At 38.8% G+C, this 25,694-nt stretch overlaps 4 protein-coding genes across 4 annotated transcripts; 2 read left to right on the top strand and 2 right to left on the bottom strand.

Annotated features, from left to right (window-relative positions):
• Window positions 1-1,218: 1,218 nt before the first annotated feature.
• On the bottom strand, window positions 1,219-20,538 carry tbcd (tubulin folding cofactor D). Its single transcript, XM_072443227.1, has 40 exons — window positions 20,445-20,538; window positions 20,125-20,411; window positions 19,981-20,031; window positions 19,802-19,899; window positions 19,607-19,708; window positions 19,383-19,529; window positions 19,266-19,321; window positions 18,966-19,098; window positions 18,292-18,337; window positions 18,058-18,190; window positions 17,829-17,965; window positions 17,681-17,741; window positions 17,498-17,572; window positions 17,285-17,379; window positions 12,909-13,065; window positions 11,641-11,698; window positions 11,521-11,550; window positions 11,247-11,332; window positions 11,059-11,139; window positions 10,872-10,945; window positions 10,637-10,754; window positions 9,986-10,046; window positions 9,893-9,915; window positions 9,788-9,819; window positions 9,654-9,716; window positions 9,499-9,575; window positions 9,335-9,416; window positions 9,138-9,256; window positions 8,953-9,044; window positions 7,906-8,046; window positions 7,298-7,381; window positions 7,033-7,191; window positions 5,993-6,131; window positions 3,503-3,624; window positions 3,329-3,406; window positions 3,167-3,253; window positions 3,005-3,092; window positions 2,790-2,899; window positions 1,700-1,784; window positions 1,219-1,604 (listed from the first exon to the last, which is right to left on the bottom strand). The coding sequence occupies exons 2-40, from the start codon at window positions 20,297-20,299 to the stop codon at window positions 1,590-1,592; spliced, it is 3,570 nt and encodes a 1,189-aa protein (XP_072299328.1). The 5' UTR covers window positions 20,300-20,411; window positions 20,445-20,538; the 3' UTR covers window positions 1,219-1,589.
• znf750 (zinc finger protein 750) lies at window positions 13,591-17,108 on the top strand. The gene is made up of 3 exons (XM_072443228.1): window positions 13,591-13,786; window positions 15,126-16,337; window positions 16,411-17,108. Exons 2-3 carry the CDS (start codon window positions 15,136-15,138, stop codon window positions 16,922-16,924), a joined length of 1,716 nt encoding a protein of 571 aa, XP_072299329.1. The 5' UTR covers window positions 13,591-13,786; window positions 15,126-15,135; the 3' UTR covers window positions 16,925-17,108.
• Window positions 20,539-22,630: 2,092 nt separating the features above from the next.
• fn3krp (fructosamine 3 kinase related protein) lies at window positions 22,631-24,316 on the bottom strand. The gene is made up of 6 exons (XM_072443225.1): window positions 24,047-24,316; window positions 23,771-23,919; window positions 23,607-23,698; window positions 23,314-23,396; window positions 23,127-23,249; window positions 22,631-23,047 (listed from the first exon to the last, which is right to left on the bottom strand). The coding sequence occupies exons 1-6, from the start codon at window positions 24,185-24,187 to the stop codon at window positions 22,709-22,711; spliced, it is 927 nt and encodes a 308-aa protein (XP_072299326.1). The 5' UTR covers window positions 24,188-24,316; the 3' UTR covers window positions 22,631-22,708.
• An 11-nt stretch (window positions 24,317-24,327) lies between these two features.
• Window positions 24,328-25,636, top strand: arl16 (ADP-ribosylation factor-like 16). Its single transcript, XM_072443226.1, has 5 exons — window positions 24,328-24,532; window positions 24,711-24,765; window positions 24,959-25,078; window positions 25,148-25,263; window positions 25,350-25,636. Exons 1-5 carry the CDS (start codon window positions 24,396-24,398, stop codon window positions 25,513-25,515), a joined length of 594 nt encoding a protein of 197 aa, XP_072299327.1. The 5' UTR covers window positions 24,328-24,395; the 3' UTR covers window positions 25,516-25,636.
• Window positions 25,637-25,694: the final 58 nt, after the last annotated feature.

Genomic DNA, 25,694 nt, shown 5'->3' with positions numbered 1-25,694 from the left:
CAATAAGCTCCTGTAATGTCAAGATATTTATTTCCAATTGATCTTGTCGATAATGTGTGAGAGTGATCACTGCACAAAGCCTTCTCAAGCTCATCCAAAACACTCTCACTGGGGTTCAGATCTGTAGTAGATTGTTTTTCGCTTCTCCTTACATGTTTTCTCTGCTTGATGTCCCTTCTCAAACACACTCACCACAGGATTTGTCTTTCCACAAGGTTGTTTCAGAAATGAGAAGCCACTCACTGCATCAGTTGTGTTTAAATACCGTGTTAAAGCTGAAAGATCATCACCCACGCAGCGGTTATCCAGTAGGACGCTCGGATCTACTGTAATTGCCTGGTTGAATCCAGGTGGTGACTTTTTTTGGAACAGGCAGTGGAGATACAAACTACCTCCTGAAGTCTTTCATTCTGACATTTATTTAATGCAGTTCATGATTTTTTAATGATATTGTAAATCTAAAATAAGGATGGGGTAATCCTGCTTCAGCCTTATTGTGTCAGTGGCATAAATTTGTTTGTTGTATTATCGTTTATTCACTATATTTTCTTCTGTAACATGTATTATTGTGATAGGGAAGCTACAAATACAAAGACATTTCATCAAGTTACACGACTAAATGTTTTTTGTTCCCTCTTTGAGCGCCCAAATTAATGCATACAGACTTAAACTCTGGAGAAACAAAAAACACACTGCATTTCTGTTACAATTGAGAGAGTGTCGTTGATTCACACACTGTGGCAACTATGAGCTGCTGAAGAGAAAGCCTCGACTATTGGAGGCAGAACAAACCAGTGCTGTTGGGGCTGGGACTGCTCCAGACTGTGGCACCTCCAGTGGAGCGGAGAAAGTAGGTCTGCCTGTGACCCAAGAGAGAGCCAGGCCGGTAACAACCTGCACCAGCTGCCAGAATGCTCCAATAGAGGCCATTTCCCTGGAGTTCACACACACTAGTTTCAGTTTCACCCACCTCTGTTGTTCTAGACACAAGCAGCGGGTAAACAGCTCACCTGAAACCAAAAAAGTAACAAAATATGACAAAGAAAGCTTTATACTGATATATTGTATAAAATATATCTTTAGATAATACAGTCAAATGCAGAGATGAGAGGTTGTTGTTGTAATTCAAGCACCAGGGCTACAAGCAGGAATGACAGACAATAGAATACAGTTCTCAGTCCAGTTTTTATTGTCAGGTTTTGATTGTTATTTTTTACATCTTTTGTTTACAGTGCTGGGCCGTCAGGGCCTGCATGGCCTTCTCTGCTAGCCTAAACATAATCAGAATATAGTGTATTAAATTATTCCCCAGAGTAAGAGTTGTACTCTTCATTTCATGGCTTTCCCCAGGTTGAGATTTGGAGGGCTGGTCTTTATGTTAGATATTTTATCCAATCATTGCCAGGGGTCTAAAATCTGCTCTCAAGCCTTCAGAAACAATTCAACGCGTCACCTTGAATTGCAGGTGGTACTGTGAAGGACCTCACAGAAGGCCCCAGACCCACGGCCCGCCACTGAAAGTTTATTGGACAGGCACAATAGTTAATCGATTTAGTTGCAGTTTATGTTTTCATTGGTTGTTGCAGTGTTCAGATAGCAGGACTCTGGAAGAAAACAGAAAAAAAAAACATCACATGTAATTAAATGTACTGTCTAACTGTGAAAAACACATTTTGTGCATGTTTAACAGTTGTTGTACCTTGGCTATTACTTGAGGATGTGGGAGTCCCAACCAATCACACATCTGATTTCTGTGGGCTCGCAGAGTTTCAAGGTCGCTCTCCCTGAAGTTCAGTTACAAAATTAAGATCAATCATTTGCATTTTGTACTAACATTTAAAGGTGTACTAGGCAACATTTCTGGAGGGGTTGGCTTCCTTCTTGTCTCACGAAGATGTCATTTGCTTTGCTTAGAACAATACGGCATTAAACTTAAATTAATTAAAAGTGAATAAATGCAAGATGCTTTATTCAAGTGTTTTTTTTTCCAAGGTCAGTGAGATAGAATCTTTCAGAGAAGGAGCAGCATCATGAAGAACTCACTCTTACGGTGAGGGCAGTCGCCTTTCCACAGATCTGACCTGTAACTGGCCTGGTAGTGTCACCTGATGTTGCCATGGCAATAAATATGTTTAAAACCTATATGACAGGTTCTCTTGTTTTTCTAATTATGATGTTTGGTGAGTTAGTCCATGTGGTAAATATTTATCTTAGTTTTTCATGAGTCAAGTTGCAGTTTGTGAAGAAAATTTGGGGGAAAAAAGGTTGAAAATGACAGGAATAGAACAAAATACCTCCACCTGTCATCAAAAGCCATTCCAAAAAATATGTAGAGAAAATATGCACACAATTTACACCTTTTTAAGGCCGTTTAAACAATAATTTAACAAATTAAACATGTTGCCTGGCGTGGTTATGAGTCAAATCATAACTAAATTAGATAAAGATTTAAATGGATTTTGGTCCTTGATTACAATCCGGTTGCTAGGTAACAGTTGTGGAACTACCTCTACCTATGTCCTATTTGCTATCCATGTCAAACCAGGAAGTAACATTTTAAACATCACCAAAACTGTCAAATTGGGGGGGAAAACGCAACATGTTTGGTCAAATCTTAAACATCATCATCATATTCACTTTGTTTTACTGAAAAGTGTAGTCTAATGCATCATCTGGACTTTAATGCCATACTGTGGATAATTCCAGGCAAAGCAATAAGATCTCAACAAGCAAGTGGCGCTCTGAGGCATCGTGCACCTAAACGCCTCGGCATCTACTAATCGACTGACCAGTTTGTGTCGCTGAGGAGGGCCATGAGGTCATCCAGCATTTCGGGCGCGACGACATCATCGTAGATCAGCAGCATCTCGTACATTTGGCCGGCGGTGGCCTTTCTGATCTGTAGTTTTAGAGAGCGAACCCTTACATTTACAGACGACGACGGAGCGTTCATTTAAAGACCATTGGCTGCGCGCTGGGGTCTGTCAGCGTCTTACAAACTCACCACAGGAAAAGAATGACAGAGTAGAATCAGCAGCTGGATCAAGACTTTGTTCCTTACGTCACCCGTGAACTGGATCAAGCCGCAAAACCTGGAAGACACCAGTATTCAAAGTGGTAACATTTATAATAAGTGCTACAGATTCAACAGAGACTTCAGACTTACACTGCAAGACATGCAAGCAACTTGGGGATATGTCTAGTTTTCTTGATTTCTTTGCAAAGGGTAAATAGCTCCATAGCGAATGGATGACTGAAAAAAAAAGAAAGATACAAGTGTGTTCTTACATAAATAAATGGTGTAAAAACACTAATGCTAAACACCTACTTCTCTTGTGTTGTGAACATTTCAAAGCAGTTGTTTGCAAGCATTTGATCGAGCATCTTCAGGAATGGAATGGATACTCTAAAATAGCCAAAACAACAACAACAATGAAAGTAGTTAGCATTTTGTAAAGCTGATGAACACGGGAAATAGCTGATCAATGAATGGAATCGGTACCTGTCATTACAGAGATTGTCCCTGAAAACCTTCAAAAGAGAATCTCCAAATTGTGTGAGAGCGGCGTCGTCATTTTGGATGCCTTTAAGATGCTCAAACAAAGAATGGGAGGAATACTGCGCCTGGAAAGACAAATTTGAGAGCAAAGTTATGAATGTAAAATACACTTTACAGTAAACGTGACACAAAACGCACCTAGAAAAAACTCATAACTATAGGGAAACATAAATAGGTAAAATTCCTTACTTTCTTCTGTATGTATAGGTACTGTTCAATACTTTTCAATGATTTTCTTTCATGAAACATTGTGCTTCTAAAAATGTGGACACTTAGAGGCTTGAATGCATTCATTTTAAATTGTTGACCATATATTCAAGGCCACAAACCAGGAAACTGCATTTACGATGAAGTTCCTTAATGACCATATGAATCATGTCCAATGATTACACTAATATAAAAGTACTGCTTGGACTGTTTTCATTATAAATTCAATGTTGGATCGCTCCAAAAGCACAAAAAGTGAAGTGTAGCATGTTGTTCTGTGTCATGTTGCCTAACGTTGGGCAATAAAGGTAAAAGTTGAAGTGTAAGTTAATGCTTTGGCTCTCTGCGCCATGTGAATAAACTCATGTGGAGTGAAAATGGTAAGCACTGGCTCAATGTTCGGCCCAAAACCCTGTAAAACATATCACTTTCTGTTGTACATAATCTACGTCTGGAGCAGCAACAACAGACTGAGGGAAAATGTACCATGACACTGATCACATTGTTAAATTCTACTTTTATCTTCTATATTAAAAATGGATTTATAAATGTGGTTATAGTAAAAAATCTTGGTTTTGCTTGGCCCTGGTCTATTTCAGTTACGTTATGCATGCAGACTCCATTAGCAGTAGAAAGTTCCACTCTCGCTTCCAGAATCAAATCAAAAGGCTAAAGTCATTTTGATTAACTTAGTTAAAAAGTAGGTCATGAGAATTGCATCGCTCCTTAGCCAAAAACCGACAATAGATTGATGGAACATTTGGTTATGCTTTTTGCAGTTTTGAAATCTAGTCAGACAGCGCCCTCTGTTGGACATCCCCTGTGCTTGGTCCCTAAACTACATGCAGTAAATCATCAGACCAATTACAGGTAAACTTAAGTTCAATCTCACATTCAATGAGTTTCAGAATGTAAGATTTGTATATTAAGTGTAAAAGAACACAACTAAAAAACCTGTGAAAGATCTAGGCCCAGCAGAGGATGTACTTCCTGTGGCAGCTGAGGAAAGCCAAGCTGCCAGCGCAGATGATAGTGCAGTTCTACACAGCCATCATTGAGTCCATCCTCAACTCCTTTATCACCGTGTGCCAGGGATAAACAGAGACTACTTTTATTTTTTACTTTTATTGTGCGCTCTGCTGAGAAGGTGATTGGCTGCGGACTTTCATCTCTGCAGGACCTGTACGTCTCCAGGACTCTGGGACGTGTAGGTCGGATCAGATCCTCGAAACGGACTATTTGAGCCACTCCCCTCGGGCAGGAGGCCACTCCCCTCGGGCAGGAGGCCACTCCCCTCGGGCAGGAGTCCACTCCCCTCGGGCAGGAGGCCACTCCCCTCAGGCAGGAGGCCACTCCCCTCAGGCAGGAGGCCACTCCCCTCAGGCAGGAGGCCACTCCCCTCAGGCAGGAGGCTACGGTCCATCCGGACCAGAACCTCCCGCCACAAGAACAGTTTCTTTGCCTCTGCCGTTGGACTCCTGAACACTTAACACATGCTACTTTAACAATTATTCAAGCAATACCATTCATGTACTGTTCACTTTCTGCACTATTTCCGACCATCTGTAAAATATTGTGTAAATATCTGTGTACATACCGAGACAAGTTTATATATTACCTTATTTTATTACTGTAGTAAATTCTTAAATTATGCATGCCATATTTGACCCTATAGACGTTGCTATTATTATCATTTTATTATTCATTGTTTTATGTTGCACCTAATGACGAGACAAGTTCCTATGTTTGTGAACCATGTTCAATGACAATGGCAATAAACCTTTTCGGATTCTGATACAACAATTAAATACCGGTAAGTTAAACTAGTAAAACAGGGGAAGGATACTGATTTTTAAGTTTTACTCGACAAATACTTGAAGAAATGTAATGTAAACGTTTTATCGATGGATATACAATATACTTAATCAGAAATGATACTTTTACTCTTGTCTCTCATCCCCATTTCACGCTCAGCTATCCTGTCTAACAAACTAAACTAAATAAACTAGCAAACATTACTACCAAGGAAATTCAAAACTGTTGCTTAGCGGTTTTGTCATAACGACTTATCAAATTTAGATCTGATCTCAGTTAATCGTTGAGAATGTTTTATGATACTTTACTTTTGTCTTTTGAACATTCTCAAGACAACGCATTGTTTTGTTTGAGCAGAATGATCCGGTTTCTCTGACAACAGTGTGACTTGTCCAGATGGAAATGACCTACTGTGGACTCTGTGATCCCGCCCACGGACACGGTGAGCCCCAGCAGGGTGTGGTACTGATAGTGACTCAGGCCCAGCAGCTGGGTGATGTACTGGAAGGCCTGGGAGGGGGCTTTCCAGTTTAGAGTGGTTCTGGTCTTTCTGAAAAGCAGAAAAACAAAACGACATTGAAAGTCAAGTAATCCTTTGAAAGTTTGTGAATAAAAACGTTCAGCATTTCAGAATGAAGGAAACTGGAGGCAAAAGTGAAGAGGAACTTAAGTGAGATCAACCTTGGAATATCACAAAATAAGAAAAAAATTAAGGTGGTTTTGGCAAATGAAAACCAATTGTGTTTTACATGATTTGTTTAGTTAATTGGAGATTATGAAAGACACTTGGCCTTTTTGACTAAGGCAAAATACTGATTCGTAGAGCTGATGTTGACTGCAGAAAGGTTTGTACGTCTAAAGACATGTCCTGCTCCCAAAGCTTACAAAACTATCTCTATGATCGGATCTAACTGCAAACAACATCCTTTCAGATGTTGTCCCAAATAAATCCATATAATCTAAATACAACAATTCTACTACTAATATAAACTTCGCTTGACTAGGACACCATCGACCGATTAATCGACTAAACACCTAAAGGACTACCGACATACTGATCTCTTGGTTATACTGATAATGCTGTGCCCCACAATAGTTTTTAATTGAGCTTTTTCTGAAGCTCAAATACAATTTTGATTGTTTGTAATATAAAAACAAATTTCTACCTTGGATGATTAAAAAATTACAAATATAATTTAAAAATATATTGTTGTAATATATTGGTAATATAAACAACTTTTTTTTTTTTTACACTAGTTGCCTCCATGCCGGAAGTTGGAATATTTTGAAATCATAGCATTTTATATATTAAAATATACAAGTATATTTTTTAAAAATGTATATTTTGTAATAGTTGTATACAGTATAATAGATTACTGTTCATTACAAACATGCCTATTTTTATTGTTTTATCATACTTGTTATAATGAATAGTATCTTTATCGACTTACAAAGGAAAAATGTCCAACAGCGCCTCGTGGTGGGGAATGTGTGGTATTACAGGATCTTTGCTGTGGATTATATGAAGGAAGATGTTGCCAGCGTGGGCTCTGTAGCAGTCGATCTTCTCTGCGGCCTGTTGTGCCAAGCAGCACATCATAGGCCTGATCCTAAAGGCACAATGTAAGTATTCAACTTATCAAACTATTATTCCATCAATAGAATATTCTTGGATTTTAAAGCCTACACAGTTTAAATATGCAAACGTCTACTTACATGTTTGGTGAAAGTATGTCTGGAACACTTGCAGCCACTAGTAACGTCACATCCATCAAACTTGTCATCGCCGCCTCTCTCACCCTGTGAAAAATTATCATTATTATCATACCAATTATCATTCAAATTGTGAGTTTTTTTAGATTTTAGTTTTATTATTTTTTTATATATATACTACCTCAACTTGCACGTAACAAACCCTACAAGCTTGCGTTTGGCCCCAGATAGCAATTTGTTTTTGTGTAGTTATGTGAAGCAACCTTTCAAAAGTCACACCCCAAAACAGGAATCTTACAAAACTCCTTATATTACCATACGACGATGTTTAAAACTATCATTTAAAAAAAAACACACACATTTGGCATCATTTCTGAGGATCTCTTTTAAAAAAAAAGAAAATGGAAATGGAAAAATAAAAAAGTAACATTTAAAAAATCTAAATCTTGACTGTGCCCATCCCATGTTGATGGGACGAGTGACTAGCTCGGTGACATTCCTTCAGGGCAGGTAAGCTTGGCTTTAGGCTACAACTGGGACAATCACGAAAAGCATGTGGCTGTGTCTTTGGGCGCAAACATATTTGAGACGCGGTGAGAAAAGACACCCACCAGGCCCCCACGTCCCCTCGAGTGTCAGTGGTGTAGTCGTTCATACTGTTCAGCAACACTTCATACACCTCGGACAGGTTTTCTGAGCAAAGAACAGAATCTGGACAACCATCAGCACTGACTCCTGCTTTCACACACACCCTGTTTAAAAAAGAAAAAAAAGCATACGTTAGTCAGGAAACAGTTACATTTGTAAGGAGTGGACACAGACAGGAACCAGGGGCAGTCATTCAGGTAGTGCAGGAAAAGTAAGGATGAAGTTTAGGTTTTATTATAGAGTCTGAACAAGCAGGCAACAGGAAGACCACACAAAGAAAGGGGAATGAAGACTAAAATATAGAAAACAATTGTGTCTCATGTATTCCTGGGTCAATGCAGGGTAACATTTCTACATAATTTAATGGAAAATTATAAATATAACGTGCCACAACTGAGCTTGCCATGTAGAAATGGTAAGAGCCAACTAGGATAACTTTTACAAGTACAATATTGTTAGCATCTGATCATCTGAGCATCTATCACTCAATCGATCAAAGAAAATATATTTATAGAGCACTTAAAAACAAACTAGTGAAGACCAAGTGCTTAAAATGTAATAGAAACACTGGATATACAAATGTAATAAATGCACTACTCTCAGTAATAAAAAAGGCTAAACTAAAATACCGTAGAATTAAAGGGAAAATAAATAAAATATACACGTTTTTGACACCATTGTTGAAATATGATGCATTATTTGTATAGTTATTGGCCTTTAAACATGCTCTTCAGTAACTTTACTTTGGCATCTCATGTTTAGAACAAAAAATAAATAGATGCTTATAACAAACAAAATTACATTTGGATCTCTGTTGTTTGCCACGGGACAAACAGAGTTTTGGAGAGGACTTTCTGAACAGGATTCATAAAACTAGCGTGAATGAAGCTAAATGCTACTTCAGGTATGTTTCTGATGAGGGAACAACGTTAGAACATGGTTAGAAGGTCACATTTTGCATAATATGTGTCCTTTAAATGCCTTTTTTTAAATCCTTAGTCTGCACTTACTGAGAAAGGGCTTTGATTGCATCTCTCCTCGCTTCAGTAAAGTTTCCCTCTCTCTGGCTCTTCACACACATCTGTCGGAGGCCTTCAAGGATCTGACGTGAAACAGAGTGGATTTAGTCTAATACAAATGACTGCAGATAAAATAAACAGTTGAGAGCTGGAAAGACCCTCTTTAGTAAACGCACCGATTTAATTTTGCCTTGGATGAAAAATGTCGGCAAAGCACCAAGAGCCAGGGCCGATCCGCAACGCCTGAACATCTGTGGACTGTGGATACCAGCGATGTACTGAGATATCAAAACATCTGGACACAAACAGACACACCTTTATATAAATGATATGTGCTGCTTGAGAAAGCCTTGTACCGTACATGCTCTCTCACTTTGCACTTCAGGGTTGGCTTGGCCTGGCTCGATCTGGTAGTACTCTTCACATAAGGCCGTCAATGCAGCAACAACAGCAGTCTAAATAAACAAAACCATAAACGCTTAATATCTTAACTTAAAACACATTTTCTATCTGTTGTCGTTATGTTTTTCTACTTACCATAATCTTATCTATTGCTCCTCTGGACACAAGGTGAAGATTTTTTATGGTGTCATCAATTAACCACTGCCAGCCCTCTGAAAGCCGTTGGCATTTATTAATAACACAAATAATGCTATTTGTCTACAATAAAATGGGAGATTCTTGGGATTTACCAATGACAGGGTCGTCCTTAAAAGGCATTTTGGAAAGAGAAAGCCTTTCAATGAGTTGGCACACTGCACACAAAAACACAAAACATAAACTTTCATAATCTTTTTCATCTTCAATATGTAATTTGACAATGTACCTGCAGGCCTCATCATTTCCCCACCGTAGCCCCTGATAGAAAATAAAAGGCAATTTAAAAAACACGAAAATGTCAAAAGGTCACAAAGGCCACATTTGAAAATACCTGTACTGATTTCTCTTTTGTATCTGAGAAAATAAAACAAAACATTTAATTTAATTTCTATGTAAATAGGATGTATGTTAAAAGTGGACTCACCATCTGATGAATATTTTTCAAACCTTCTACACATTCTGAGGAAATGATGTCAACCACCGGTCTGTCAAAAAAAATAAACAGAGTTTTATTCTATAGGTCGGGAGTAAAGTTCCTGATTACCTTTTTCCCTAGCACCGTACTGACTCAGTGAGACTCTAAAATAAAAATATCCTGTGATCTTAATTGGCAAATACCTGATCTGATGTTCAGTAAACTTGTTAAATAATCAGACAAATGCCAATGAGAGCTTTATAAATGCATCCAAGGATTGCCATCTTATTTTACACTAAAATTGACAGTGGGGAGTTCTGTATCCTTCTCCTCTAATAAACCTTAGAGCTGAACCTTAGAGCTGAACCTTAGAGCTGAACCTTAGAGCTGAACCTTAGAGCTGAACCTTAGAGCTGAATGATACACCGAGTTCAGATGTTTTAAGACTGTTGCTCTAGAAAGAATATATATAATATCACCATAATCCAGCACTGAGAGAGCCTGGATTAACTGTTTTATACAATTAAATACACTTTTTATATCTAAAGAAGAATAACAATCTGGCTCCGTTTTTTTAATCAATATTAGGTATAATCTAATTTAGAGTAGGCCCAAAAATGTGCTATGTTTATTATTAAAATACATAAATGTACATGGTACCTGTTGGTTTGAAGGCCCAGTTTATACAGAGCGTGTGTTATTTCTGCACAGGCCAAGATGGCTCCATGGCGACTTTGCAGGTCGATGCCCAGTGCCATCGGCAAGAGCTGCGGAAGCACTAAAACCAAACAAGAGATGATGAATTATACGCAATACATTATTTCATGCACTTTTATACCAAACCACCTAAAGGCCCAGGCTGTCATATTCACAAAACCACAAAGGCCACATTTACCTGTAGTTTCCAAATAATCAGGGGCTTGTGGTGTCAAGTTGTGAAGTGCTTTAGACGAGAGTTCTCTAATTACACTGTAATAAAAATAAGTAAACAATACAATATCTTTAATTATAACAGAATCTATTCCAAAAAGGTTCATTGTTTGTTTTTTATAAGAACCTATTAATTTACAAAAAGTGCTTACCTGTCCCAATGATTAATCTTCATTTCTATTAAATGGTCAATCAATGCCTTTGTGTACTCTGGGAAACTGGCTATATAAACACTGCAAGAGAGATTATTTAATTATTTTAATGTATTTCGTAGTTCTCACACTTTTAGTCACCATTGTGACAAAATAAACTTTGCTTGTGTCAACATATGATTACCCACCTTATGTTTAGATAGCAGTTGTTAAGATTGCCAACTGAGTAGTAATCTGCTGCAGTTACTATGTCAATACCATGAGGAAAGGTCCCCTAGTATAAGAAGAGATTGAGAATTGTGTTAAAAATGAGGTATGTATTATTGACTACCGGTACTTTTCGCTTTAAATTTGTCACAAACACCAATGAAGCCAGTTTGAACAGGACATGAATAAAAGTTATTCAAAATAACAGTAATTCTATTAGTCATACTGTAAGTAGTGAATACTGTGGTAACAAACCTGCCTGCCGACATTCTCCTGGAAGGCAGCCTAAAACAAAATGGGACGTAAAGGTTTATTTCTGCCATGTTACTTACTATATTTCATGAAAAGCAATCAGTGCATAAGGAGAACACTCACAGACGCAGCTCGGCGACAGTTGACATTGCGGTCAAACACGGCTGTGATCACCAGAGTGCTACGGACAAAACACATACTGTAGCACATAGAGGCAAGTCTGTTTTATTTATTTAACTTATTACGTTAAAGTAGGGCCTCTACCATGAGGAATTGGAAACAAAAGCAGTGCTGTTAAAGCGTATGATTCTGTAACTCTGAGCATAACTCTGTGCCCGGGAGTCACTTAGTCCCACATTTGCAAAAGTGAGATTTCCCCTAATGTCATCAAGCTGTGATGAATTGAGCAGGAACCAGCTTGTCTTAACAATAGTGCCAAACGGCGACCGAAACCTACAGCAACAGGCGAAACCTGGCAGTCCTGTAGACGGGGAGGGCGGGTGCTGTCGCGGCTCTGGATAATGCTACTACAGGGGTTCAAACTGACACTCAGGACCACAGGTCCGTACATGCTGGAGGAGGCAAGTCCTTACTATGACGAAGAGTCAACGTAGAGCATTAACACGACTCCAAACTGACAGCAGATAGTCTGTTACAGTGCAGTGTTAGATAATTCACTTTTATTATGCCGGATAATTAATCATTTAAATGATTTTATCATTTATTAAGTACCCAACAACCATAAGACATGAAATACATTATACATAGGATTAGTTACTGCCCATCCATTTCAGTACATTTTTATTTAACAGTAGTAACAGTTTACACATTTAAGTTGACACATAGTACGGTTATAGTTAGAGGGCATGTTATCATTGTACTGAATGAGGTAAGTACATTGAATCCATTTTTGCATGAGGTCAAATAAACTGTCTGCAGACGGAGCCGTTACATGTAACAGACATGTTCTATATACATGCAAATCCATAATTCATAGATGGAATTAATATGGTTTAGGGTTAGGGATTATAGAAAGACAAACATCACAGCAGTGTTCTACTATTCTGTAAAATCTTATTGTATATCATTTGAACTAACCCTTGTAATACAGGTGTAAGGGTGACACTATATTAAAACAATGTAAGCCGAGATGAGACTTTCAAATTGACCTCTTTCTTTGCATAGTCACAGAGATAATTTACATTTGCACTTGGCTATTCTGTTGAATGCTCTTCTGACTTAAACCAGTCTTATTTATCAGGGCTTGGAACCTGCATTTTTTGTGGCAGGAGTGATTGTGACGGTAAATGAAACAAGCCCTATAACTCAGGCTGACCTTAACTTGTTGAAAAACAAAAATATGCTACAATTTGAGAGTAGAAGAGCATTACCTTGCAAGCTGCCCAACAAAAGGCACAAGTTCCTTGGGGTCGTAGGCCCTGGCGAAAGACCAGCACACGTAACAGGCAGCATCCCGCACATTGGAGCCCACACTACAGGCTCCACGCTTCTCCTCGTAGGTCAGAGACTTGATGATCAGTGGCACAACTGAAAACGTGGCCATAATTACAAACTCAGAGGGGAAGAATATTGCTGTACAGCCATAGGTCTCATACTGCTGCATGTATTCATTTTAGTGGCATCTGGATCTAAACTTGTCACATGCCAAAACATGCTCATGCTAGTGCCTGATTTCTGTCCTCTTTTTCCACTGTGCATTCGATGCACCGGCTTGTGCATCCAATACAGCTCAAAGCCCTTAGGACTTTAATGGATAAATAATAGTATAGTTCAGTGTATGTTTAATTATTGTATTTTTGTGCCAAGTAATGAGTGGGACAAATATATATATATATAATTGACAACACCATGGAAAGACCCTGATCACAGTGGAAATAACAATTTACACTAAATAACCACGAGGAAATAATAAACGATGCGGTCTGCCCTTTCCACGTCATGTAAATCATTGCTCCAGGCCTAACTAATAGCAGATACATCACTGTTGCCTCAGGGCCCGACTGTTTTGGTTAAAGCCCCACCCACTGTGAGTGAACACCTTAAAAAGGAGAAGTCACCGCACAACTAACATCACTAATCGCAGCGCACACATGAACGATCCCACACGGGCGTTTGCCGAGACCTTCACGAGACCAAGATCCTAAAACCAAATTACTATTGGTAATACAACACAGAATCATCATAGGTGTTTGGCGAACTTTTCTTCAAGCAATCATCATTCAATATCACATCGCTTCAGCCTGAGCAGGTAAGACAATTTGTTTGAAGAGTGTTTTTGCAACAGGAAACCTAAATTGACACAAGGCTTCTTTTAGTCCATCTAATTCTTTTGTGCTGTGAGTTTGTAGCACTGGTTATTTTATTATTTCACCTGTAATTAGCGGTGGTATACTGTATGCACCTTTTGCAGCAATTTGATTGGTTTGCTCTGGAACAAGACAGATAATAACATTTACAAACACGAATTAGAAAGCATAATTTTGAAGTGAAATGTGTACTTTTTGCTATATTTTGAAGTAGTTTAAATTTGTATGCGGTTGTTTATCAAATTATAATGTTACAAATTGAAGAGATTTCTTTTGACACCACATTTATCTCATCCTTTCAATGAACAATTAGGTTCTTAATCTTTGGGATCAATACATTTTAAGTTAATTTGGGCTTTAGACTGAATTTGAGTCCTTAGGGAGTGGCTGTGCATGCTACTACAGTTGAACAGAAACTTGAGTGACAACTTCTTGCGACAGCGCATGACAAGCCGGTTCCTCCGTGCAGCCTCCAGCACCCAGCACCCAGCACCCAGCCTCACTTAACTCACTGCTTAAGGTGATGTCTCATTTCAAAGGAGGCCCTCCAGGGGTTGTGCCGGGCAGTAAATAGTTATATCTGTTTTCAAGATGCTGAAACTTAACATTTAACTGAAACCATCGTTTTTTTTGTAGTTGGTGCATCTTGGGAATGGATTATTAATTGCATCAGCTCATGATGAATGAAGGATGAGTGCATCCCACAGGTGTAGTCATGGGAAGCAGGTGCCTTCTAGTTCCCACGCCAACAGCGCTGAGTTTAGTAATGCTGCAAGTGAAAGCAAGTTTCTGCATGCCCTCCAGCTCCATGTTGATAAACGCTTAGTCTTGTTACACCTGCTGAGTATATCTAATTATCTATTCATTTTACTGTACAGTTGAGTGGAGTGATATAAATATATACATTAAAAAAAAAACAGAATTTGTCTCATTAGCTGAAAAACGCAAACATATGACTGGATATTTGCATAAGAAACACCGTTGAACTCAAATCATGCTCTATGTTCAACAGAATGCAAATAGAAATGCAAAGGAAAAAAAAATAGCCCCAGGGTGTAGTGTTTTTAGTGGTAAGACATTTTTCAACCCGAGCAGCAAGCAAAGATCATTAGAAAATCTTCTGAGAACAGACACTAGACCAGTTCAACTACTCAATTAATCAAGTCTTGACTGACACACTTTGTCCTAAATTCTTTCTGTAAGGTGCCGCTATGATATAAACAAGTTGTCTGTTGCACATAAATAAGAAAATACTTTGATTTATGTTTTTGTTTATTCAAGGTGAGCCAGAATGGAAACTGCTCAGGAGCGCAAACCAAAGAGGCCGCACTACATTCCCAGACCACCAGGAAAACCATTCAAATATCAATGTTTCCAGTGTCCCTTCACCTGCAACGAGAAGTCCCATCTGTTCAACCACATGAAATACAACCTCTGCAAAAACTCCATCTCTCTGGTATCGCAAAAAAACGGGGCAGCGTCAAGACAGATCAAAACTGCAGCCAAAGCAGTTGGGCCCAAAACTAAGGACAGTCCGAGCCCCTCCCTCGCACTCCAAACAGTTGATCAAAATAGCGAGGAGGAGAACAAAGCAGAAGAGGAGAAGAGCAAAGAGGACACGGAGGAGGTTGACGTGGTGTGTGAGAGTTCAGACAATAAAGAAAGAGAGAGTGTGACAAGTCCAGTTGTTGATCCAGACAACGCAGACAGCAATGAGCCCATGTCTCTGCCACGCCCGTCCGCCTTCTCGCCGGTCACGCCAACAGGACCTGAGAAACCTTCGGCCGTGCAGTCAGACGATCCAAAGACGAGCGCTTTACACCAGCCCGGCTTTCCGTGGGGTGCTATGACAACGCCGCCTGTTCCTCTGAAGCCTTACCCTCCTCCGATGGTCCCTGATTATCCGCCGTATCTTCTGACGGACCGGGGCCTCTATCCGCCGTACTACCTCACTGCAAACCCCCACAGAAGAGACCAAAACTCTAACTCATTCAGGCCTGAGTTTCTAGATCCCCAAAGGCCTGTTGTACCCCAACCTGTTGCCCCATCGTACACTCCCCTCTTCCCCGCATTCTCCTATCGATACTGCCCTTCTATCCACCCCACGCCTCCTCGTCACTACAACCTGTACAGACCACATGAGCTTGCCATGCCTATATCAGGACCAAGGTACCTTCCTCTTGACATGTATGGTCCCAACCTTGGCCCTAAAGACTATGACTATTACTTGCAAGGCAGAGTCAGTCATAGTACAGACCAGGCAGAGGAGAATAACCAAAGGCAAAGCAACGAAAAAACAACCAGACTGAGTCCAAAAGAGGGTTGTTCTGCCTCGGGGTCCCCTGATCGACCATTCAATTCACATCATTTACAAATCAATTCCGAGGGACAGCAGTACATCCCCCAGCCGTCTCAACCCAGACGTCTTGACTTGAGACAAGAGAGCACTGCTGAAATTTTAATGCAACTCAGAAGACCGCAATTGGACACAGGGTAAGCCAAATGAATACTACTTATAATGCATTATGTTGAGAACAATACTAACTTGTCTTCTTTACCTTTTCAGATCAGCTGATGAACAATATTCAGCGGTAACAAACAACAGAGGCGACGTAGCACCACTCAACCTCTCAACGAGAAGCCACAACAGGGAAAGCGATTCGCCATTCAAGCTTGGGGTGGCCGGTGTTGAGAATTTAGGGAGGGAAGAATTGCCTCTCAACCTCAGTGTTCGATCATCTCAGAACAGTCCCTCAACTTGGAGCACTTCCAAACCTCCCCATAAGGAGCATGAGCTGGAGATGGATGAAGAGGAAGCTTGTGATCAAAGGCAGACTGCGGCTCTAGCACTTTGTCAGCTGGCCAGTGCTAGCTCTTCTTTTGAGGTCAACATAGGTGTCGCAGCACTGGCAGAATCCTCAGAAACAAATCAAACACTTCAAGAGAGAACAAATATTACACAAGAGACTGAAGGAAAGACAGTGAAACGGAAAAGAAAGGGAAAAACTGAACATAACCACAAGCAAATTAAGAAGGCAAAGACCACAGGACGCACTATGAGAAGGAGGACTCGCTGCTAACGGAGCAACTGCCATAGAAATATTGAACTGATGCCTAAGGACAAAAATGTCTTACCCTGAACTCTACAAGCCTCCACATGAAATGTTATTTGCCAATTTCAACATTGAAGCACTGACATTAAATTATTCAAAAAGGAGGAGGCATAACACGTTTATTGCCATAAGGGCTTCCAAATAAGTCCTTATGGCAATGAGGACTTATTATTTAATCTACAAATTAATAAACTAAAGTTTATGGGGGGTTGAAATGAACATTTTGCAACACACTACAAGTTACACAATGCAAATGTAAATGTATTTAGAAATTGAACAAATAAAACATGTTTGTACATAAGTCAACTGTCTTATGTTAACACCTACCATCTTTCAGTCTGGATGGGACTAGGAGCCCTCTCCTCCCCAGTTCTGCCAGGGCTAAACAGCCTCCATGCCAAGCATTATCAGTTTCCTGAAAACTTCAGTCAGACAAACCATATGAACAAAATTAACACAAGCAAAGTGGTGAATCTACATATTCAGGCACAGCAACAAGAAAGAGGTATGAGGTTTGATCAAACATAAATGAGAGCTTACCTGAAACAATCTAGCACTGATCCAACAACCTCATCTGCCAGCTCTCTGGGAAGCCTTCCAGTCACACGCCCAATACTGAAACATGAAACAAGAGATTGCAAAAAATGCTGTCCTTGCACAAAATAAATCTGCCTTTTATTTTCAATGCGGCTCAGAGGCTAAAGCAAAATGTAAAATAGATACCCCTTAGCTGCAGACCAGCGCACAATAGTTTCTTTATCTTTCAGTCCCACAAGAAGATGCTCTGCAAACACAAAACATACTTAGATATGATAGATATGATTGATTGTTTATTTTAATTTCATTTTGAAAAACTGAAGATTATAACCACCTATCACAGTCTCCACCTCTTCTGGTATATCATAGTCCTCATCCAGTTCCTGTGGCTCTACATTTGGACTAACAGCGACTGTATTGGACTGGGGCATGGATAAGTTAGCAGCAAGGGAACGACTTCCTCTCTGATACCTGACAAAGTTTGGCACGTTTAAAAATAATAATAATTTTAGCGGCCAGCAATTGCTTTTTGATACAAACACCATGATACAGACAGGCCTTACCTCCATGAAGCCAAACGTGGCTTAAGAAAAGTGAGGCCAAGCCTCTGGGTTAATTTGATTTCGAGTCTCCGCAGCGTGGCTTGATTACTACCAGACAGGTGTTTCTGCTCAAGACACTGCAGTACTGTAGGAACTTTGAACAAAATGGACCACAACATGAACTAACAAAGTAACTTAAAATACAAATGTCAATATGTATAAAGTATTGCTATTTACCTAAAGGTGGAGACTTACCATATTGAAGGAAATCATTTCGTTTTCCATGCTTAAAGAGTTTGGCCTAAAGTAATAACAAAAAGAGCATTTGTTTTAAAACCTAAAAAGATTTGGTTTTAAATCAAAATGCTGACAAAGGAATTCTTTGCATAACAACATTTTAAGTCACTACATAAGCGTGTGCACTGTGTAATACAATGCTTCATCTGGCCTTTTTGACTAAAATAGCCCGTCTGAACATATACTGTACAACCACATTGAGGTAATGATCTTACAGAGCCAGAGTGTCTACTACAGCAAACATGGAGTTAAAGCGATGGTGCCAATAATACCACTGTAATGCTTGCTCCAGAGCTTAATAACTTACTTTTACTTTGGATACTCTAGTGGTGATAAATATATAAAAAATAAATAAAAGCTATACATATCTAAAATCGTTCAATACCAAAACCAACAGGAGCGCTGCTTTTTATTTACTTATAAACTGTTTAGCTTTGTGCGCACACTTGGCAGCAGGTGTATTGACACCTGTTAACATTGCGTCAGGTGAAACATACTAGTCGTGTCTGCTCTTGTAAATTGCTTGAAGGACTTAATAGTGCAGTGCAAAATCTGCCAAGTAACTACACTTCACTCAAACAAACTAAGCCTCTGATAATACTGTAATAAGGCCATGATGTTTATGCATTTACCAGAGACTGCAGAATTCCATCCAGAACCATTATATCAGTCATGGACTGATCATTGGTCTGAGAGAGTGTGGTAAGGCTCCAGTCTAAGAAGTCTCCTAGGCACTTTTGCTTCACATCTGGGCGAGTCATGAACCTGCAGAGTCATGTTCCAGACAAGTGTCAACAATTTAAAGTAGAAAAACACATAAGAGATGGCATGCAAATGATAACACCACCCTCTAGTGGTTTATATTAGAAATACAACATTGTTGATTGTTTTTCACTTCATGTGCTGCAATCATCAATGGTTTTAATACTCACTTTGATACAAGAACTGATGCTGCATCTCTAGGAGAATCACTTACAACGAGATAAGCCTAAAAAGAGCATAATTTAAGTCATTAATTCACTTTGAAAGATAACAATATTGAAACTTACTTTTGCAATGGCTAAAATCCGATCCATGGTTGACTCTCTGGCATGTCCACCTTCACGCTCTAAATGTCCATCCAGCCGAACGAGATCAAAGGGAATGAGGCAGGTCATTGACAACCACAGCAACAGCATGTAGCGAGTTTCCCAAGTCTGAAAAATGTCAATGTGATGATAATAAAGTTAAGTGAAATAATCACATTTTGCCATCTTTACACCATCAACTTTACCTCACTGTCTTTCGGATCCTGTCTCAATAGCAGGTCCAGAACAGGTTGAACATCAGCCACCTCATGAGGAAACAGCTGCATGAAGACTTTATAGCCACGCACCTAGTCAGGGGTGCACTGTATAGTTATTTCTACAATAAATGTTTTGTTGTAATGTTCAACACACATTCAAATTTACAGGAACAATTGACAAACCTTGCAGATTGTGTAGAGAAACTTGAAGCTTAGATGGACTAATGACGGAGGAGAATTTTCACTTCTTATCAACTCCAGCAGCATGTTCATCAACCAATCTATTAGATGTAAAAAGTGAATATTTGAAAAATACATACTTACTACCTACAAAATGCCAGAAGGATAAAATTATACGATACCAAGATGTGGGTCAAGCAGGTGTGGTTGTTCTTGGTATTTGTTCATTATGACTGAAAAAGAGTGACATGACATTCAAAAGCCACAAGACAACCAAACACACCATGAAATGAATAATATGGGCTTAGTCGGAGTAAGTATCTCACCCAAAAACTTCTGCATTGTAACTTCAGTAGCCACCACATCCCCGTGAACTTCTGACGCACTGGAGATGATTCTTTTGGTCTCGTCGCTGTCACTGAAGCCTCCCAGAAGACACACTTCAGCCTTATCCGACTCTCCACCTTCACCTCCATCACTGTCGTTCTCAGGTGAAGCCATTTTTATCGGTCCGTCTTATTTATAGATGTATTATTATGCTACCAAAAAACACTTAGCAATTAGCAATTAGTTAGCATACGTTTCTGAATACAAACAAAAAAGCGAAACGACACTTGGTGTGACAGGTGCAATAGCACACTCTTACTATGTCTGAGCAAATTTAAACAACGTTTTTAACATAAAGACGAAAAATTCATAATACACTGTGCGGTTTGTGGTTATTGTGTTTTTATAGATCCATATGGTTGTTCGAGGCATTGTATACGCCCATCGCTGGTATGGAAGCCGAACAGGAACATACAATCACATGACTTCTTCTTCAATCATAAAGCGCAATACCGCCCTCAGCTGATAAGGAGTATGAACTGACTGGAATGAGTTAGAATGAAGTCTAAAGAATGGAAAAGAATAAAGTCTAAATAATAAAGTCACCAAACACCAAAGAAGAAAGAGAAGAGTTACTCAAGAATTGCAAAATTAACTAATGTTGTTGTTGTGTTGCTTTTAATGGCGGTTGGCAGCCAACTGAAAAGGTGCATTAAGATAAGATAAGATAATCCTTTATTGTCCCACATGGGGAAATTTCATTGAAGCAACGCAGGCAGATACAGAGGTAGATACAGAAGAAAAGAACAGATAACTTATAGGAAGTTTGAAAAACACTCTCAGTAGAAGATCTCCTATAAACAAAAACTCCTATAGGCAAAACCTCCCATTTCCCAACAAGGGATGGAGGGGACAAATAATAAAGATAAAAATAAATAATAAATAAATACCATTGCATGTGATCACGACAGCAATTGCACATGAATATGTGTCACGACAGTATTGCACAGTAACTGCACATGAATTGCACAGTAATTGCACATTAACCGCCACCTACTGTAGTTTTCTCTTTTTTTTAATGTATTTATTGTTTTATGGTAAAAACAAAAAGAGCTCAACATCCAAGCACCAAACAAGATAAGAAATACAAATTTGTTATTTGACCAGGTGTAGGCAGAAGCCAAGGCTTATTGTGCCTACCCATCTCTCCAACTCTCACATTGGTGCACATTTGTCATTTTGAAGTACACCAGCGGACAATTCATCAACAAAAACAAAACTCCATTACTTGATAAACAATGTTCCCTCAGCATCGTTCTCACATTAGGTCAGTCAATTATACACGTTCCCCTTAAATTGTATTTACTTTCTATCTGGGTAAACTTTGTCTTCAATGAGTTAGGGATTTGATTATATTTGACTAAATACAAAAACTTAGCAGTATACAGATCTACCAAGTCATAAAACTTTAAAAGGTTTGATTGTATGAACAATGGGTTACTAGGCAAATTATAAGATACATGATTGATCAGTCTAATAACCTTTTTTTGTAGATTGAAAATTGGTTTAGTTCTAGTTTTGTATGTATTTCCTCAAATTTCAATACAATATGTCAAGTATGGTGTGATGAGAACAATCACATTTGTATAAAATTGCAATAGTTTTTGATACTTTCTTCAGTACGTTTTGTATGTGCTTTCCATGTAATTTTGCAATCTATAATCACTCCTTAAACTTAATATAATTGACTCTTTCAATTTCATAACTATTTATTTTAATTTTGATATAATTATCAAGTTTGTTACTGAATACCATAAATTTAGTTTTGCTCAAGTTCATTGATAATTTATTGCAAGCAAAATAATTGTTTAGTTTATGCAATTTCCTCTCCATCACCTTCACCAACTCACTAAGATTTTTTTACCAGAGCAGTAAACTGTGACTGTGATACTTTATGAATATAATTTATATGTAAAAAAAAACATATTTTGGGTTCAAAACCGAAATGTGTGGCACCCCACAACTAATTCTCTACTCCCTTTAGAATAGATTGAAGAAAATATTGGAGTGACTTTTTAACCAAGAATTTACTTTTACACAAAATTGTACTAAAGAACTTGAAGAACTAATAGTGTTTGTGTAATGGTGTAATGCACACTCAATAATAAATGTGAATAAAAGAAGAAGATCCCCTAGATTGAACTTGTCGCAAACATTCATGGCTTATGACAAATGCTTGTTTTTCTTTAGGTTTGCATCTTTTAATTTCTTGCTACAATACATGTATTTTCTAAATATTTCTTGTTTAAAAAATTACAAAGATAAATATATATTACAATTTATGTTACAAGTGATATATGTAACATGATCTTATTATTTATTGCTAGACATGTAACAAAAAATATCAACAATTGTTAGGTGTCCACTGTTTCTCGTAGTCTTAACATTAAAGTAATTGCTTTTTCCTATAATTCTAATTTGTACACGGACGGTTATAATAAGTTGGGTATTATTCATAGTATTTTACATTGCAATACATAGGAATGTCTTGTGACAATACTATATGCCTGTACATTTTTTGTATTATTTTAGCAGCTCTTTCATTATTCTTATTGAAGAGCCTCTGTAACTACCCCCAAAGTGGTTCCAGTGATTCAGGTAGTGGAAGAGTTGGTAAAGTTGGTTTCTTTGTGCAAAGCCCGGGGCTTTTGGTATTTTCTCATGGTAGGCAGAGTAGAAGGATTTTCCAAAGCCTCCAAACATCCCTGCAATACCCAATTCATACTCAGAATGACCATAAAAGGAAGCTGGGTCAAATATTATAGGACCCTCTGCACATTCTGCCACATTGCCACTCCATAGGTCACCATGAATCAAAGCAGGGACGATTTCCACATCATTGAAAAACTGTGGAATCTTAAGCTGTTGAAAAATACAGCTGTTAGTGGTAAACAATAAACTAAACAAAAAACATGAATTTGTCATGGACAAAATTACTCACCTGCAATTTTGCCCATAGTTCCCTTGATTCTCTGTCTCCATATGACGAATCAATTAGATCTAGCTGATGCTCAAGCCGCTGTTTGGTGAAAAATGTCACCCAGTCCTCTTGCCAGTCATTAACCTGAGGGAGAGCACAAATAAAGCTCACTGTATGTATGGTGTCTACAAATCTATAATATCCTTACTTGTGGTAGGTATCCACAGCATGTAGGAACATCAAATCCAAATTTGATCACGGTGTCTGGTTTCACCTGTTCGGCTCCTTTTCCTAAAAATAATAATATGTAAGTGTAATACAAAGTCTCACATTATATCTCTGAGGGTGCGTTCGCACACATATCCAAATTGTGACTAACCCAGGACTAAACCTGAAAGTTAACTTGGACCCAACCAGGGCTAAACCAGGGCTAATCGAATCAAGTCCACATCAGGACTAAAATAAGGACAAGTGTGAACACACCCTTAATATGTGCATTACCAATTGTCTGTTGATCTTTGTTTAGTTTTTCCAGTTGCCTCTTGTTGTGAAGGTGCATGTCTGCCAGCTGTTCTCCAAGGTGCTGTGAGTGCCTGCATAACATTAAGCAATGAATGGCTATTGGACATTGTTGGTAATGTGTTGTTTTGATGTAAGTATCTTACTTGTTGAGACCTTTCATGTCCAGATGCTCCATCACAAATACACATCCACTGTCAAGCTCGATCACCTTCACAGGCTTCGGAATCTTTATTGTTGATGTCTTTAAGATGGCTTCAAGGCTGGCAAATTCACCATCAAACATCAATTTGGCCTAAAAACAAATTATTATTTTTTTGGCATTAGAATTAAATTTACACTAAACAATTGTGTTTATGGAAGGCTTGTGCCAGCGTGTTGTTGTTAATCAAAGGCTAAATAAAGCATTGAAAAAAGGTTACCTCGCTTTTATGATTTATCTTTACAAAAATTCTCCCGCTGTCAGTATCATAACTTTGGCCCTCGCTGATACAGCCACCTCCTGAATAACCAGTTGCCTTGAGCATTGAAGTATCCAACTCTTGTTTTAGTTTGGCTTCCATTGCAATGATATGGGTCTATAAATGAGTAAATACAGAGTGATACAACCTGTGCATGCAAATACAATAACAGTATAAGCATGTAGATTGTTATGTTTCCTGTATCACACACGACTTCCTCCTTGCTGTTGTCCAATCAGCATGAGGCTGAGGGGTCACATGGGTATCACCATGGTGCTGGACGAGGCTGTGCCATGCTAGCTCGTAGGCTATGCTAGCTAATTGTTGTCGCTGGGTTAAAAATCCGCTATGTCCTTGCGGACAAACCGAGATGAGCAGGATTGACACCTGTCTGCTGCTCGGTGCGACGGGAGTCGGGAAAACTCTGCTGTTGAAGCGTTTGCAAAGTATCCTTTGGAAGTGGTTGAGGTTTGAATTTGGCAAAGGGCTGAGCTAACGCCTATTAATAAGAAATGTGTCATTTTGCAATAGTACAAAATATAATAATTGTATTTGATAAAACATGGCTCTCCTCTACCATTGCTCTTGTTTTATACTGTGGCTATTTTTCTTAACATATTTCATGGTTTAGTGTACATGGCCTGGACGAGCTTGGGGCACCGCCTCCTACCTTACCCACGGTACATTACATTTATGTTTACAGTGCTTTTGTGCCAACTTTAAGGTGCATTATTTAACTTTTCTGGCGGAGATAGAGATTGGAACACTGTGTGAACACTTGAGTGTTCCTCAAGGCAAAGCAATAACATTTCAATGGCAACAAGGGGGTAGGAGGCACCTTAAAGTCTTTTTCTAAATTCTTCTTATTCACAGGTTGGGACAAACCTAATAGACATCAATTTGAAGAGGAGAAAGAAAGTGACATTGAGAGAGCTTGGGGGCTGCATGAGCCCAATATGGCCAAGTTATTACAGCGATGCCTCTTCAATAATAGTAGGTTATTAACCATAAACAGATTCTACCAGTGTGTATTAGTAATGTCTGTTTGATTATATTTTGCAGTTCATGGTGGACGCATCCAATACTCGTCAGATATCTTCATCCTGCATCCAGCTCCTATCTGTCCTGGCAGCTGAGCCTCTTCAAGGTGTTTCTGTGCTACTCATATTTAACAAAAGGTATGATTGCAACATGCAAAGGGAGTGTTTGAAAGCACAAAAGTATAACTTTTTTATTTATTTGTATTCCTCTATCTGTATTTTAGGGACATCCCTTGTATAATGAGTCTTATCGAAATGAAGTCACTTTTCCGATTAGAAGATATTTTTGCGTCTGCCACTCAATCAATCACAACGTTGGAACTAAGTGCCTCTTCTGGACAAGGGCTTCAGGAGGTGTTTAACTGGTTGGAGTCCGTCACTGTTAAGTGAGCATAAAGTGTATATGTAGTGTATATTGGCCATTGGTACATGAGAAATAACCAGCAAATGTGTATTTAAATGTTTTTATACTTTATATTGTTTATTACATAATGTGTGTGCAGTTATGAAATACTTGGTGGATTGTTACCAACTTCTGTCACTGTAGACAAATTAAGAATATATTATAT

Source organism: Eucyclogobius newberryi, unplaced genomic scaffold, assembly GCF_026437365.1.
Source record: "Eucyclogobius newberryi isolate DKJ021-1_F unplaced genomic scaffold, fEucNew1.0.hap1 SCAF_13, whole genome shotgun sequence".
Taxonomy (NCBI): Eukaryota; Metazoa; Chordata; class Actinopteri; order Gobiiformes; family Gobiidae; genus Eucyclogobius; species Eucyclogobius newberryi.
This window is presented reverse-complemented; position numbering and strand designations above follow the sequence as displayed.